General features: G+C 39.5%; 1 protein-coding gene across 2 annotated transcripts in view; it reads left to right on the forward strand.

Annotated features, from left to right (window-relative positions):
* The first annotated feature begins 3,239 nt into the window (after positions 1 to 3,239).
* radil2a (Ras association and DIL domains 2a) overlaps positions 3,240 to 17,513 on the forward strand; it is a 29,580-nt gene continuing 15,306 nt past the window's right edge. The window contains exons 1-10 of one of the 2 annotated variants that reach the window (XM_023393835.2): positions 3,240 to 3,869; positions 4,894 to 5,232; positions 5,425 to 5,660; positions 5,877 to 5,978; positions 8,118 to 8,446; positions 10,807 to 11,502; positions 11,729 to 11,766; positions 12,929 to 13,098; positions 13,200 to 13,312; positions 16,985 to 17,204. In XM_023393835.2, the coding sequence (XP_023249603.1) occupies positions 3,742 to 3,869; positions 4,894 to 5,232; positions 5,425 to 5,660; positions 5,877 to 5,978; positions 8,118 to 8,446; positions 10,807 to 11,502; positions 11,729 to 11,766; positions 12,929 to 13,098; positions 13,200 to 13,312; positions 16,985 to 17,204 (2,371 nt within the window). In that variant the 5' untranslated portion in view covers positions 3,240 to 3,741. The remainder of the gene's footprint in view (positions 3,870 to 4,893; positions 5,233 to 5,424; positions 5,661 to 5,876; positions 5,979 to 8,117; positions 8,447 to 10,806; positions 11,503 to 11,728; positions 11,767 to 12,928; positions 13,099 to 13,199; positions 13,313 to 16,984; positions 17,205 to 17,513) is intronic. The other variant, XM_023393836.2, reaches the window with a different exon arrangement.

Raw genomic sequence — 17,513 nt, forward strand, 5'->3', positions numbered from 1 at the left:
AAAGATCCATTCCTTCCCAAAAAGTCATGTGAGAGAAAAAACAGCACAGATAATAACTACACTGAATGGATACAGTGCTGAACCCAGTGAGTCACAGTCAAACAGCAGAAACAGGCCGTTTGCTGAATAGTCTCACGATGTGTGTCTGACCTGAATCTTGCCATCTCCAAACCACTCATTGTGCACAGCAGCTGCAGGTGGAGCTCACTCACATCCGCCTCTAAGCCTCTTACTCAATACCACAAAAGCATAACATACATAACCGTGTGTGTGTGTGTGTCTGTGCATGTGTGTGTGATAGAGAGTAGTAGTACTGCAGAGATACTGCAAGTGTTGGTGGTGGCTAACACTTAATGTATTAACTTATTCATTTAGGTGTGAGTGCTAATATGACATTATAAGATATAGAATTTCCTGTTGCTTTTATATGTATTATTGTGGTACTGCTAAACAAGCAGCTGTGGACTCAGATCCTTCAATACTGATGCACTAATGTTTATGTAGCATTTGTAGCAATGTCACCTGGACCCAATCCCAGGTGACATTGGACGAGAGGTGGGGTACACTCTGGACAGGTCGCTTGTCTATCCCTTTGACATATTAGAAAAAATACATATAAAGTCCTCTGTCTTCTTGAGTAGTTTTTAATGTCACACTCAGTCAGTTGATGCTTCAACAGGTCACATTTTTAATCTGTTTTCATAAACATTAGCATAGAATTGTATTTCAGTGCATAGCTGTCAGTAAAACTACTAGCATTTCATATGTGTTGCTATACAAGTGCTAGTGTGCATCGTACACTCAACGATGTTACTGTTAATGTCATGTTTCTTATATATGGTAATTCAAGGTTACTGCCACTAGATGGAGCGCTTGATGCACACATGCACAAATTAACCTCAGTTGAGGGACTGAAGCCTCAGGGCTTATTATCTATTTTATAAAAAATAAAATTTGAAAGCACATTCATTAATTTAGCAATAAAAAATGTTCAGATATTTCAATCTGCGTCTTGGTCTGTATCAAAATATATAGTGATGAAAGTTCAAAGAATACCTTTTTTTATTCATTTACATGCTTAAGTGCTTCCTTTTTTTGGTCCATGAGAAAATGTTCTGAAATGTCTCTATCTCATGTTAAGAAATCCTTACTTTCCACCAAATTTCATTGAAACTGTTTATGTTTTTGTGACATCCTACTAACTGACAACTGTAAATTAAAGCAGTGGTAGGCCAAAATGCTTTCATAATATGATACAAGATTTTTAGTCTGTTGTAATCATATATATGTAAATGAACACAAAACACATATTTAATACACTAAAAGCAGTCAGTTGAAGCTGTTTAGGAGAATTTTTTTTGTGCACAAATAACATCAAAACTTCATGTTTCTGCTGCATATTAGCATACCATCGCTAACACTATAATTAACTCTACACCTGCTAACACTGATTGAAATTCTACATGACCTTTTCTCCTTGCTCCTACCAGTAGACAAATAATTATAATAACTTTATATTTTCTAAAAATGAGGAAATAACTCAGATCCGCGCTTACATCTTCTGTTCTACATTCATCCATTCATGATTTTTTCCTTGTTTTGTTTTTCTCTTCTGTTTTATTTTGGGCTATGTGAATCCAGTAATCATCAGGATTTATTATATGAATTTTTGTGATCACAAGAGCTGAACTAGAGGCTTCTCTCTTATTCTCCAGTCCACTGGAAGAGACTGCTTTAGAAAACAAATGGGTCTTTGATAAAAGTCAAAGGTACAAGTTTGTCTACATCAAGTTGTAGGGAGAAGTTATCTATGACTCCCAAGGTGCATTTCTGCAAGAAAGATCCAATCACCTATCTTAAAATGCTGTCACATGAGCCGCTCACAGCCATTATGCTCTTGAGGAAACTGAAAACACAATCTTAAAATCATACACTTAATTCAATTCACTTATAAATTTTGAATCACTTTTGATACAATTTGGTGGCTATGGCACCACATTTAGTTAAGAGCTGCAATGACAAAGTGAGTTGAATTCCCCACCACTCTGATTCATTCTGACTAGTGTCTTCTCCATAACAACAACAACCAAGGCCAAAACAATGGAAAGATCATGATTTCTCAGAAACAGAGTTTCACTGACTGAGTGGCTCGGGTTTTACCTTTAAAGCATTGACGATGTATTCTGCTAATAAACAAACACAAATCATGTATCCACAGGTTAATATTAATGGACAAATAATCAAATATGATTAAATATTTCAGTACTATTACTTTTTGATTTTTGAAAGACCTCTAAAAGAGAAAAGGCATAGAAGCATCCAAAAATCACATCTTTAAAAAAAAAAAAAACCTTTTTAAACAAGCTATAGGCTAAAGGTTTTTGATAGGAAATCATTAAATTACAATCAGTATAACCTCATGTCCAGATACAACCTCTTAAATTTTGAAAATCTCATTCTGTTTTCAGAAGTTTGATTGGTCAATGTAATAAAGTTTTTATAGTTGTGCTAGATGAATATGCTGATATTTATATGTTAATATGTGCATGTAAATGAATGGTTTTAGTGTCTGGTGATTGCTTTGTGTTTACCTGCTCAGGAACTACAGATGGAAATGATCTAATTATCTCTTCTCATTTGAGATTAATGTTTTTGTGCATGGCCCTAATTTAATAAAGAATGGAAACAATAATTAAGACTGGTAGCCATAGAATAAAACTATTTAGGTTTGTTACATTATCTGGAGAGTTCTGTGTGTCTGTGTTATATACAATGACTGTATGTAAAGGTGGATAAAATAACAGCTCCCTAAAAGAGAAACCAAAACATCTTAGTCCCTGAGTGCTGGCTGCAGTAAAAGCCATAAACCTCACCTCCTCCACATTAGTGGATGAAACATGGGCCAAACTAAAAAAATCCTACATGTCAAATGAATTTTTTCCAAAAGATGGCTTCTGGGTAGTTCTTATCATGCTCAATGCGCCAAATGGGAATATGGAAAAAAAACATCATGGCATTCACTGCTTGCCCTTTAAATTTAATTTTAAATTTTTAAGGAGGCAGGTTGTTGCTACATGGGCCCCAGAAAGTTTTGGCTCGGCCCTGGGTCCTCTGTTTTTGTGTGTGTGTGTGTGTGTGTGTGTGTTGGTGTGTGTTGGTGTGTGTTGTCCCGCCTCTTCTCTGACCAAGCGCGTGTAGCTGCATGACGTCAGCCGTAGTAGCTCGAGAGCAGGACAGGTTCTCTTTCATTCAGTCCGCTGCCCGCTCCCCGACAGAGATAACGGATTTCACTTTTTTTTAAATGATGGACCGGGCTGTTTTTTCCACTTATTTTGCAGTCAGGGACGGACTTACGGCGTATGAACCAGTCTCCATTTCTTCCTTTTCTACTGGACATGCATTTCAGTTTGGATTTTATCTCTGAAACTCATTTGGGAGTTTAAACCGACCAACTGGCGTTTACTTGTGTGGGAATTTAACGTTAGTTCATCTCGAGCTCTCAAAACATTTTAAATAACTTTCAAACCTGTTATTTGAATGGATATGAAGACACCGTTGGAGTATTTAAACACCTTTTTGTGATTTTTGAAGTTTTTTTTCTGGAATTGGAGGTGGACTACTGTCGTCCCGAAAAGTTTTCATCATTCAACTAAAAGCTAGCTAGCGGCAAAGAATGCTATTTTCTGCTAATCTCAGCCGTTTTAATAGTTTGGTTGTGTTTATGTGAAATTAAATACAATTATGATTTCTGAGGAGAGAAGCAGCCACGTAAATAAACAAGCCCTGAACTTCCCCGTGGGTTTACTGATCCGCTCTCCGAAGAGGCGACTGGCCAAACTGGGGAGGAAACCCAGCAATGGATCTGTCCAGTAAGTCCTTATTTTAACCCCTGCATTTAGTATTTATAAGTAACAACGTAAAATATAATATATAAAATACAATATAGTGGAGCTGTAATCAGTGGTGAAGTACGATCGCTGATATTAGATTTTACATTAAAAATATGCGATGATCTTACAAAACATGATGTAGCCTATTGATTGAAATAGAGCAGGGCCAGGAGTCTATTAATCAAGTAGTTGACAGAAAATTAATCTGCAACTACTTTTTTCATTTTTCAGAACTGAACATATTTTAGTTTCAGCATTTCAATGTAGGGATTTGATGCTGTTTGTCACATATGACAATAAACTGAAGTTTGAATGCATCATCTTGAGCTGTGGTACATTATGCCAACCCCTTTTCATGATTTTCTGACTAAATGATTAATTGAATAATGAGCAAAGAAAGCTACAGACAAATCCATGACAAAAATCATAATTAGTAGCAGCCCTAGTTTACTTACTGAAAAATGGGTGTTTTAATTTCCCACAGCCCAAGGTACATTCTTCTTCAGATGTCTTGTTTTGTCTGATCAATAGTCCAAAACCCAAAGATAGAGACTAACTCATCATTTTTCTAGCAAGAACACCAACATTTTGTTGGTTTCAGGGAGATGACATAGGAGAATTGGCCTCTTTTCCCTGTCTGACAATATAGTAGACTGGTTACGTTTGGGTTATGAACTGCTGCCTGATTAAAGCATTTGATGTTTCTTTGAGCTCTACAAAGTTTTTCATTGACATTCACAAGCATTTTTCACTGCTGTGACGTTTTACAGATCAAACGACTGATTTATTAATCAAGATAATAATCAATAATCAAAATAATCGTTAATTGCGGCCTTAAATTTGTCTACAGTCAAATACTTCACTATTTTTTAAAGACTATGACTTGTCTGGATGTACAGAAGCGACACATGATGCATGTGCAGGATTGCTTATTATTTCATTGTGTACATTTAAAGTTTGTCACTTAACAGTATCCATTATCCTCTGCTCTGTACCCTCTCAGGTCCAACAACTCGGACACCACCGTGCGGTCCTCAGAGAGCGTGGGTGTTCGGCAGCCAGCCAAGAGCAAAATCCGCCGCCACAACAACAGGCTTTCCACTGTTTTCAACCACAGCCCCAACTTGCGGGACAGTGGACGCCGGGGCCAGGCACAGGGCAGTAGGAGCCTGGCCGGCGATCTCCAGGCTGCAGACGACCCGGCCGAGCTGTCCAGCCAAATGTCTGTCCCTGGCATCCTGAAGATCTTCGGCAGCGATATCTGTCAGGGGACCAACTACAAGAGCGTGCTGGCCACCACTCAGTCCAATGCAAAGGAACTGGTGAAAGAAGCCTTGGAGAGGTAAAGGCCTTCAATATTGACATCTGTCTGTACATATTTTCATGGTGTTTTATCCAGTAGTTGTTTAACTATTTCAGTAAAAAAAATGAAAACTTGGAAATTAAGTATAATAGTTATCCTGACCTAAAACAGCATTTACCTTCCATTGCCCCCAATTATCTTCCTGACTGAATTTCTTCTGCTATTGTTCAGGTACTGTCTGGAAAAAGAGGACCCCAATGACTATGTGCTCTGCGACGTGATTGGACAGATGGGTGGAGATAACCAGTGGAAGAGGGAGTGTTTTCGGGTGGTGGGAGACAACGAGAAGCCCCTGATGCTACAGTCACTTTGGAAACCCAAGGAAGGCTTCTCCAGGCGTTTTGAAATCCAGCTGAGAGCGAGCGTTGAAGAGCAAAGTTTAAAGGACAGAGACACAGTCACAGCAGGTACAAGTCTGCTAACACCTTCATACTTTAGGTCCAGCTTTCATCCCTTGGAATTATTTTCTTCAGGCACCCTCTCTCTTTTAAAAGCACAATTCTGACCATTTTAAGTAATGTAGATACATGTCAGCAACCCTAAAATCCTTACGCCTGGGTAATCAATCACTCAGTCTCTGTTGTGGTGGCATGGGGAGCCTTTATCCTTGTCTCTTATTGCAGGCTATCAGCCTTCATTGTCCAGCTTATCACCAGCTAGAGGAGGATGGCAGGCATGTGAGAGAGGTCAGGAGGAAACAAAAGCTGCACTGAGGGATAGAGGAGGTCAGTGTGGCCCCACTCTTATCTTTGTTTTATTGCAAGGGCCCATCATGGCCCCGTGAAGCAGCTCTTCCCACCGAGCCCGTAGCTGCTAGAAAGTGGACGCTCACTTTTGTGTTATTCTTTCTGTCAGAGCTCACTTCCTGCACACTGGGGACTGAGCAGCCCTGTTGACTTTGGAACAAGTTTGTTGTGGTTCTCTTCTGCATTAGACCAATGTACCGCTCTGCTGATACTGGCTTTTAGTAAATATTGTTCTCGGTTCTGCTGAAATATTGGAGCTTCCTCCTGATTGCAGCTGCATGTAAACAGTGGAATTTAAATTTACGTTCATTTATGATTTTGGAGTTAATCATACATGTAAACCAGGAGTATAGTGATGGGTGGGTTTACCTATACGTTTAAACACATGTTTGACTTACACTAGTTGAACAATCAATCTTCAAATTTCTCATGTTAAAGTTAATGTCATTCACATCCCCAAAACTCATAATTTACACAAACTATACATATATATATATATCTGATTATATCTGATTATTTGAGTTTATATTTGAAATACCATATTCCATACATTTAAGAACCTCATGTATTACCAGTTTTTGTTATAGGTACTGTGGCACAAAACGGTATTTAATTAGTCTTAGTTTTAATTATTTGCTTTCTTGTTGAGAGTTAAATAAGAAGATCAATATCACTCTAAAACAAACTAATTGGAAGCTATGGTATTGCTACATAGCCAATCTCAGCATTACTGGCTGTTTACTTACGAGTGTTGCTTAAGAGCTTCAGCTACCGTTAGGTTTACAAGACCAGAGGTTATAATACGTCCTCTGAGCAGCTACTTCCTCAGGGCAGACCGGAGGTGGCAGTGACTCGGTATTGGAAAGTGTAGTCTGGTAAGTAAACAGCTGTTAATGCTAACACTGGCTATGTAGCAATAGCAAAACTTACATTTAGCTCCTTGAAGAGTGATATAGAGCTTCTCATTTCCCTACCATCAGAAGAATGAAATTATAAAACAAACACTGACAACTTAAAAACAAAAGACATAACAATGTTCAAATTTAAAGAATATCAGTCATCGTCGACTGCAGTTGGAAAATATCAGTCTTCAGAAGCCTCGCTCCACCCTCCTCCTCCTGTCACTGACCAGGGGGGAAACTGCCCTTTACCTCCATGGGTCTTTTAGGCACCGAGCCCGGTGTGTCACACTGGTGCTGAACAATGTGGAAAACACCCATTTCCACAGCTGATAAGAGCGGCAGAGCTGTGGGTGTGAAGCCGGGCTCTGTGGACATTCCACGGTACTTAGAGGCTCCAAATGAGCTGAATAGTGTTTGTGTTACGTCAGGCCGACAGAGTGGCTGTTGGTATCAGATAGAGGTGGCCACATCTCACTTTCCCTGCACATTTCCTCTCTTTCCTCTGGTTATGTTTCATTTGAGTTGGTGCCAGTGCAGTGAACTGTTATGTTGGAGTCACTTTAGATTGACCAGAGTGATTTCAGGGGGGATTTTAGTCATTGTTAATTTTTTGGTTGGTCATTTAGCTACATTTATTTTTACTTAAAAACATTATCTCACCCTCAATTAAAGTGGTAATCTACAGAAATCTTTATTTTTGATGTCTTTGGCCTTAAGTGCCTCTTTCTGGTGTTTTTTTTTTTTTGCTTTGTTTTCTTTTTTGACATCAGTAGACCACAGACCTTAAACAGCGGGGTTTAGCCACAAATTCAAAGGTTTTTGTCTGTATCTTCACAGGTTTTCAACAGAGAGAAATATCTGTATAAGAATATCAGAAGCATGTTGATTAGTATGGTCAAAAAATATTGATAGTGCAACATGAAAAAAGTTAACACTAGTAGATTTTGTTGTAAATTTTCTTGTTAAATCACTCCAATGAGCTGTGTGTCACAGCCACTGCTGCTGTTCCAATTACAGATTGTATTGACTGTGGTATAAACTGCAATAATAAGCTTCTCCCCTCAGAGGAGGTGCCTCAGTTTGAAAAACACTGGTCTAGACTGTATTATCACGAACATGCAACAGTTCATTTTTCATATTATAAATAGTATGGATTTTTAATAGACACCACTCAGTTACGACATAGTCATAACACACTGTCTTCTGGTCAATCTAGGCATCAATGCTCAGGCTCGTAAGCTGCAGAAGAGCCGCTCCAGAGTGACCTCTCTGTTTGTGGACGGCAGCGGGGAGGATGTGGACGGACTCGGGATCTGGAGGAGTTTGAGCGAGATGGATCTGTCCGCCATGGGGAAGGAGGCCAGCCGGGCCCAACAGAGCGCGCTCAGAGAGGATCCAGAGGCCGAGGCTGACAAGGAGGTGCTTCGACTCGGCATGGAGAAGGAGGAGACGGAGAGCAGTGACGACAACACCACCCAGTACTCCATTCACCCACCCTTCGACTTCCCTTACTTCCTCCTGCTGCAGGGCTACAGCCACAGACAGGTAAGAGACAGAGGAGGGATAAAAGGTTTAAGTATAATTATTAATAATCTATGGAAAATAAGGTATAAATGAGTAGTTATCACTAGAAAATGATAAAAGCCCCAGAATGTAATATATCCTTCTGTATTATTGCATCCATCAGTACAACAACAGTACTGGGGAAACAATTTACAGTCACTGTTCACAAAGAATAAGAGAGAAGAAAGGACTTATCATTCAAACAGCTGTTACTTCATTCTCAAGGACAAAATCCCAGAGTCACAGAGGAGAGCTTTGGTCGCCTTTGTTATAACAGGCAAACACTCAGACTGGCTCGTGAAGTGGACTACAGGACCTGTAAGTCCTACACAGGCCCACAAAAGAAAAAGAAGTGACTCTTTACTCAACGCTGACTGCCACACAGGACGAGATGTCTGTCATCATGTCCCAATGAAAGGACAAGGAACAGAGTGTTCACCATTCAGTCAGAAGGAAACCTGCTCAGGACGTTGAAAAAAAAAGAGATAACCCTGATTAAAGACACACTGCAGAGGAGGATAAACTACACAGAAGCTATTCTTAGAGTACACTGTATACATACAGTCAGCTGGGGTGCGGGTGGGGGAGGGAACACTTCAACTGGTGTGCTGTAATCTACATACCAGGATTTTAAACGATGCCTCATTTGAAACATAACCTCAAAAACTATCACCTCCAACGCACGTCCCTGTAGATGTGGGATGCAGTTTGAATCATTTGCTCGATTTTTACAGTAAGCACAGAGAGTCGGGCCGTGGCTTTGGCCCGGCCGGTTCGCAGGAACAGGAAGTGCTTTCCCGCAATGTTGTTCATGGAGATTGCTGACTGTGCAGGATACTGGTAGCTCCACAGCAGGCGTAATCTTGCCCTGCAACAATAGGTCGACCCAGAGCGAAAGCAAAGGAACGAGGCGCGTCTGTGGTGCAGTGGTCATATAACAGGAAATCAAAGCTTTCATCTATCCAGACCTTAAAAGTGTGTTTGAGACACTGTGATATCACAGATTGACTGGTGGAACCAAAAAGCAAATTTGGGATGCAACCAATGGTGTTTTTTCTTATCAATTAATCACACTGAGAGGTGTTTCTAATTACATGAGGACACAGATGAATGTAATGCAGTCCAGAACAACACCATCACTAATTCCAACCTCAGTGCTAAAGCATTTAATCCAATTTATACCTCTCTGACAGTGTCAACAAAAACTGAACATTACAGGCATCATAAAAGTCGACTCTACGGCAGAACAGTTGTATTGGATTAGACTGTGCAAGTTTAATGATGAGGAAGTGGCATAAGTAGCAAACAATATCTACTGGCCTATGACATTTCTCTAACCCACCTTTGTATTCTGAAATATAACACAGAGTAGTAGCACTGTCCTCACATTACAGCTGCTGTTACCTTACTTAGCACAGGCCTCTAAGGCTGCTTGGTTCTGACAAGCAGGGTGGATACAGTATCATCGTCTGACTAATAGTCTTACTGCGGTGACCCTGAGGTCACGGACATCACCAACGTCTCACTCTTAAGCCCTTCCATTCCTGTCTCACCTCACACTGCCTGTGCAGGCTGTACTTAACACCAGCTGATCCTGCTGATGTTCACATGCACTCTGCTGGCTCGTTTCCAAAATGTCTCGTCCTACACACTGACTGTCTACAAAATTAATCTGCAACTGTTTTGATCATTGATTAAAATTGATTGATTTTAGCTTTTTCGAGCAGCATTGGTGAAATTTCATGGTTCCAACTTCTTTGTTGCTTTTGTTTTCTTATAATAAAATAAACGTCTCTGGTTTTCTGACTGTTAGTTGGACAAAACAAAAAACTGGAAGATGTGAGTTTGGCTTTTGGAAATTATGATATTCAAGTGCTTTGTTCCAGGTTCTCAATTTGATCATTTGTGGTTTTATGTGAACTGTTTGATCAAAATGAAAGTGGAAAATAGGAAATTGCGACACCAATTTCTGGCATTTTGTAGACCAGATAATCAATCAATTAAGAGAAAAATGAAAGGAAAATTGCCAACTATTATGATAACTGATTGCTCATTTAGTTTAATTAAAAAAAATATGTTTCCACCTTCTCAAATGTGAGAATCTGCTGTTTTACATGGCAAATTGAATATTTTTAGGTTTTGAAATGCTGATCGGACAAAACAAGACATTTGATAGTGTCACTGTTGTTGTAGGATATTGTGATGTCCATTTATCACTGCTTTTTAATCCAAACGATTAATCGATTAATTGTGAAAATAATGCAGAAATTGTTAGTTGCAGAAGTAATTTTTTAAAGCATATTCAAAGGAAAAATAATTCATTAAAAACAATGTTTTTTCAGGACTTTGTCATCTACCTGATGAGTGGGACGACCACCATCTTTGGCTGCTGTAGGGAACACTGTAATGGTGAGGATGAGGAGAGGTTAAAGGTCGACATCCTTCTCTTTGCTCCTGACGTGTTGCCTCAACACTGCTGTGTCAGACGCTTGGACTCTCACAACCAAAGCTCCACAGGAGAGCACAGAAAGACACTGACAATGCTGAAGCCCCTCCATGGGGCTCCTGTGACGAGAAATGGTTTTCTGCTTAAAGAGGAGGTGGAGCTGAACCCTGGGGACTTGGTGGGTTTGGGGAAACACTACCTGTTTATGTTTAAGGATCCTACCAGCACATCAGGGTCCCCACAGACGCCTCATTGGATGACCAGACTCTGCCCAAACTCTGATACAAAAGTGTCATCCTCTTGTTTATCATGTGGCTCCTCTATTGCCATGAAAAGGTTCCAGAGGAAGCCTTTACCTCCTCGTTGGAGGGACCTGGAAGGCACAGAGGCTTTGGTAAGCTATGAGCTGGAGCAGGAGGAAAGAGTCCTGCAGGAGATTTTGGACATGTTAGACCCCAGTGGGAACGAACCAAAGCTGACACCTGCTTTCCTGCTGAGCCTCTGCATCCAGCACTCAGCCTCCACGTTCGAGCTGACACACTTCAGACAGCTGCTGCTCCGGATAGCCAGCCAGATCCAGCTCATCATGTGGGTAAGGATGAGTCTCTGCTCTTTCTTTCTGCCATCAGATAATTGACCCTTTGTGCAAGTGAATATCAAGTGTTTATCCGTGTGTTTTCAGCTCTATGTTCCCCTGAGTGTGACTAAGAATGTAAAAGTAATCAAATATGTCATCAGAGTTGAATCAATAATGCTTGATGTTGGCTGGTAATGCTCGTATGAAAATGGATATTTTCTGTATGTGTTCTCCTTCTCAGGAGAAGACAAAGGAACTTGCAGCGATCCAGCCAGAAACGTGAGTACACAAACTTTAAGTGTTTTCAGAGTGCCCCAGAAATACATGACAATCAGCAGCCATTGCCTGCGATGATATATGACACCCAACATCTGAGGTTTACTGTTTGAATAAAAGAGGAATTAGAGTCTGATTTACACTGATGCAGTTTGTGCAAAGACAGAATTTCCCCTCACAAAGAAGAAGCAGTCGAGAGTTTTCTCATGATCACAGTGCTGCTTTTTTTGTTACTCAGCAGGTTCAATTAGAGTCCAGTGTGTGGGCTTCAATGTCTGCAGTCTTAACAGGAACTGAAAAGCCCTTTAGACCTGTCTGTGAAAAATGTTGGAAATCATCAATTGATCTAATTATGTCCTTGCTTTTGTCCATAAATTTCTCTCATATAAGAAAAATATCAAATCCATCTGAGAAGATGGCACCATCAAATGCTGGGCATTTTTGCTTAAAAAATTAATTAAAAAAATTATTTGTACAATTATTTTTGTATTTACACAGTTTATACTACCTTTATTTAGAAAACAACTTCCAGCTGAGAGATTTCTCATGAGCTCAGTAATACTGACTTTATCATAAAAAAAAAATATCACTGGATTATGTTCAGTCTATTTGAGGAAAGTTTAATTAGCAGTTGTATGGGCTTCAGTATAAGTGAGTGGGAGACAGAGTGAATATTTGCAGGACATAAATGTTATGTGAATGTACTTTTGGATACAAGTGTAAGGTGTCTTAATATAACTAATAATTATTTTAAATATCAAGGAGCAGCAAACTTTATTTTGCCCAGAGAAAAGTCCATCACTATAGGTTATCAGTTTACAATCATATATATACTGTATATCATATAAGAGTAGAAATTATTGCCTGAAAAATGACATAAACAATTAATTGATTATCAAACTTGTTCATTAACTTTCAGTCAATTTACTTATTGATTCATCAACTAATCACTGCAGTAAAAAGAGAGAGAGTAGTCCTTTTTCATAGCAGACGTTTTTACTTGTTACAGTAGGAAAAGCATTAACTCTGGCTTCCTAAGTTTTAGAAAGTTGCTGTCATGTCTGTGAAGTATAAATATTTCATCATATTTTTTACAGGATTGAGTCAAACTTTTTGTTAACATGTTTCAGCACTGATCTGTTAAACTGCTGTCTTTTCACATCAGGAGCTCTGGTGAGGGGCAGCCTGATCACCTTCAGCTGCTCAGTATGGAGGAGCTGATCCCAGGTCTGCAGCCGCTGGTGCTGTGGATGGCCAACTCCATTGAACTGCTGCACTTCATCCAGCACGAAGTCCCTCAGCTGCTGCCCTGGAGGCAGGACCAGGAGGACGAAGGTGGTTGTTACATCTGTCACGCTCACAGCTTGTGGACCTGCAGTATGTGTGTGTGTGTGTGTGTGTGTCTGTTGTTAAGACTTGTTTATATGTTTCGTCAGGCCTGTTGGACTCTGAGATGTCATTCACTCGGACAGCTTGTGAGGAAGCCATGACAGTCCTGGAGGAAGTCATCATGTTCACCTTTCAGCAGTCTGTCTACTACCTAACAAAGGTTGGCTGCCACAAATTCATATAAGCTGAATATAAGAATATTTTTGGGTGGGGCTTGTCTTATATTCGAGGACAAGACAATTACATGTTCATAATATCAGACTCTTTTTGAATCTAACACATTTTTTTTTACAGTGTTGAATAATGGTACAGCGCTAATGTTGCTAGCGAGTGTTTTTAGTCCATTTAAATTCTTTCACTCAGTCAGTGTTTAGTCCGGTTCAAGCTGCAGGTGTTTCTGAAGGCTGGTGTGGAATGTTTTTGCAGCAACAGAGGAAATAAATGAATGACAAGTGAGAACAGAAATGAACCCGGGAGAAAGTCTGTCAAACAGCCAAGAATCACAGATGATGAGCTCAAAAAGACAAAAGTCTGAAAAGTCAGAGAAAGTCTTATCTTAGGGAAACTTTCCCAACAGAACAGAAAAGGATGGGTTGTCTTGTAATCATAGTCAACCCTTATTTGGGCCAATAAGGTTTATATCCAGACACACTTTCATATAGGGACATCAACATCTTTCACATCCTTTTGACTTGAAAAAAAAAATCAGAGTATCGGTCACATGTGAATCAGGAAACTGGACTGTATAACCACAACGCTCTGTTTTCCAGGAGCGTTATCCAGACAGAAAACACAATTGAAAATGGAAATACAGACTCTCAGTCAGGAAGAGCCTGTGAGATAGTGAGCACGGTGTCTTTTCCACCGACTGGAATATAAACACAGACAATCTTTTCTCTCAAGGCTCATAGAATAATAACAGCAGAATGCCTGATTTGGTGAGAACCACTAGGCCTGTTTCAGTCTTGCAGATGCATTAATGAATTGTTGGAAGTCGAGTCAAATTTATTTACAGAGCACATTTAAAAACAACAGGTGTAGATGGGAGAGAAGTGAAGGGTGTCTGGATCTAGAATATGGACTGAGGAGATTGGAGATGTTGGCTGGTGCTAATCCTCAGCGATCTTTAAAACATTTTATTAAAGCCAAAAATATGGACTTGTATTCAAATTAAGCATCCATAACTGAGAGAAGAACTATCTGCATATGAGCACTGATGAAAAAAAGGTGAAATCATTTAATTGTATTGTTTTTAAACTGACAAACTTTTCTTTCAGCCGAGCTAGGGGAGATGACATACTGGACTTGCAGTAGTTAAGACGTGAAGTAATAAAAGGATGTAAGACAGAAAGAAAAGCTTTTATCTTTGCTGTTGACATGACAAAAGCTTTTGTTAATGACTAAGTTTGGGTTTCATCAAATCCCAGCCCAGTATCAGATACTCTTATCAAATCTACAGTAAATCTTTATTGTGTCTTGTGTGAGTGTCTTATCAAATCTCATTAAGTTTAGCAATAACAAAAGTTATACATGACAACAACTCGAAGATTAAGTTTAGATCTGAGATCAGCTCAGAGCAAAAAATTCTGCAGGTTTTAGTCGTAGCTACCAAATTAATCAACATTAGCATGAATTAAGATAGCTCCATTCACGATCAATTAGTCAATATCTGTATTTGGTCGTATACTGTTGTTACAGAGTGATAGATCTAGTCTTTTCATTCACAAACAATCTTTGGCAGAGTACAGTCAGCACTTTGGAGAGAGCACATTACCCAACAGCTGTTAACGTTACCTGCAAGTTTTAAACATTGGTCTTTTGGGATATATAAAAGTTTCGATATGAGATTTGTGAGAGTAAGAGCTTGACGAACCCCTCAAATAACAGAATTTAGTTATTTTTAAAATTTAAGCACGGAATTAGAATGTGTGCAGAGATTTGAAGACGGAAGCAAATGGCAAAACATGGACCTCTAGAAACATTTTCAGGACCGAGCAGTGGAAACGTATCTTGGATTCTATAAGAACTGAGTGCAGTGGAAGCATATATAATGAAAATAGAATAGGGCCTAAGGTGGACCCTTGGTGTACACCAAAGAAGAAAAAAATTATGATATATAATATATATATATATAATAAAATCTTCACTGATATTGATCTCTGTTGCAGATATAATGTATGTCACTCAAAGTTGACTATAATATCTGGACACTCACTTTTAATCTCTTTTCAAAGTCTGTAAATCAATCTTAATGTATCTGGATTCTCTTTGTGAGCTGAGAATGACAACAGTCAACTCCCCAGGATATTCTCAGGGTAGATTTATACAGCTTTCCCATGTTAACGTGGTTCATTAAAAGCTGACGTCACAGCACAGACACATAACAGCAGAGACTGTGGAAACAACACCACCCTGCAAAGTGAGGGAAGGAAGCAGGAACAGTCTGTGCTGTTGTTTTGAATTCTCATATTTCTATCGCTTTTGCTGCAAACAGCTTATACAGGACATATATATACAAGAGATATTTTACTGTACAGTATGTGATCCTCAGTGTAATTAAGGGTTTCTTTTATGCATAGTTTGAGAGATAATGTTTATTTGTCCCTTTCAAAGCTTGTTAATCACTCATCTCCAGTTCTGTTATAGAACTAATTAATTTCTCCCTTAATTACAGACAGTGTACTGTATGTGCATGTGTTTGGTGGTAACTGTCTTTCTGTTAGATAGAAAAACAGGAGAGGGATTAGCAGCTATGGGCAGCAGTCTGTTTCCTGCAGAGGAAGACAAACTGTCACCAGAGAAACACCCAACAGGGGGGTTAATTTCCTGTGAACTATGACTGAATGTTCATAATGCACACACCATTTTTCCACTTCTTCTTTTTCTTTCTGAGTCTCTTTAAAATTAGAATATGAATAAAACTGTACCAAAGGACATTAATGCAGCTGCAGATTTGTCTCCCTGTCTCCATTATAACAAGAAACATCAGCACCTATAGATCTGCTGAGCCTCGCTGGAAGGGCATGCAGGGTTAATGTCATCTTTATAAACACTTTCAGTGCATCCGAGGTCATTATCTTAGTCATGGTGTGTGAGGGACTGTGTGTTTATGTGTATGTGCACCTATCAGGATGATGTCATGCATGTGAAACAATGGCTGAACTGTGGCAGAAGAAGGAGTCGAGATAAGAGCCGGATCTGACAAAGAGGTGGTGTTCAATAAAGTAGCTTGCAAGACGAGATCTTTTTCTTTGTCAAGCACTTACCCTTTTTAAGATACTACATTCAGCATATTTATATTTTTGAGCAAGGGCACTTATGTCCTCAAATTAACATGATAACTATTTATTAATGTTAAAACACATAATTTAAGGGTATCAGAATGCTGTATTTTAATTATCTGTGTGAAACTATACGATGTCATTTTATATACTTGCGTGCATTTTTTAGCATCTCTAATGACGGACTCTGTAACTGTAGTATAACATCATGCATTTCCTCAGAGCTGCTTTTTGTGGTGCAAAACACACGCTCTCCTTCAAAGTTTCCTGTCTACTCAGTGGATGCCTCCCTCACACTGACTCATCATGTCATTATGTTGTGTGCATAGCAACACTAAGAAAGACAAAAAAGTACTTTAATGTCCTACTAACGTTATTGCACAGTACTTAATACAATGAGAAATCATGTGAGAGCAAAAGACAGATTCATCAGCCTCATCACTGCTCGATTCCCATGGTCCATTAGCTTTGGGAGTGGTAGATGTTTTTTTCTGTAACATCCTGAACGTCTTTACTGCAGAGATTTAAAACATGCCCATCTCTGTCCACAGAGTATGTATTCAGCTCTGCCTGGTCTGCTGGATGGGAACCCATTCTCAGAGAGCGGTCAGCTGCGAGTGCCTGACGGACTCAGCGGCATCCTGGAGGTGCTGAAGGAGGCGCTGAAGCTTCTCAAGGCTTTCCAGGTGCATCCGGACATCTCATTACAGCTCTGCGCCTACCTGTTCTTCTTCATCAACGCATCGCTGTTCAACGCCCTGATGGAGAGAGGTAAGCTCACTGTCCTCTATCAAGAAAAGCTGGGGCCGGTTTCATAATGATATGTCAGACTACTCTGTCGTGTTAGACCATTTCACAAAAATAAAGACTGACTCATTTTAAGCCGAACACTTTACCCCCAGGCCAACTCAGGTCTCAGGAAAATGTTACCATGGTAATATGGTAAGCAGTGACAAATGCAGTGACCAGTAGCATCAGACAACAAAAATCAGGGAAACATAGATGTACAATAGATAAAGATAAAAAAAATGTAAAGATCTTTTAGTCTGGACCTAAGTTGAGGACTTACTGAAAACTGAA

The sequence above is a fragment of the Seriola lalandi genome, unplaced genomic scaffold, assembly GCF_002814215.2.
Source record: "Seriola lalandi dorsalis isolate HSWRI2012SDOR001 ecotype SW California unplaced genomic scaffold, Sedor1 jcf7180002054944, whole genome shotgun sequence".
Classification (NCBI taxonomy): domain Eukaryota; kingdom Metazoa; phylum Chordata; class Actinopteri; order Carangiformes; family Carangidae; genus Seriola; species Seriola lalandi.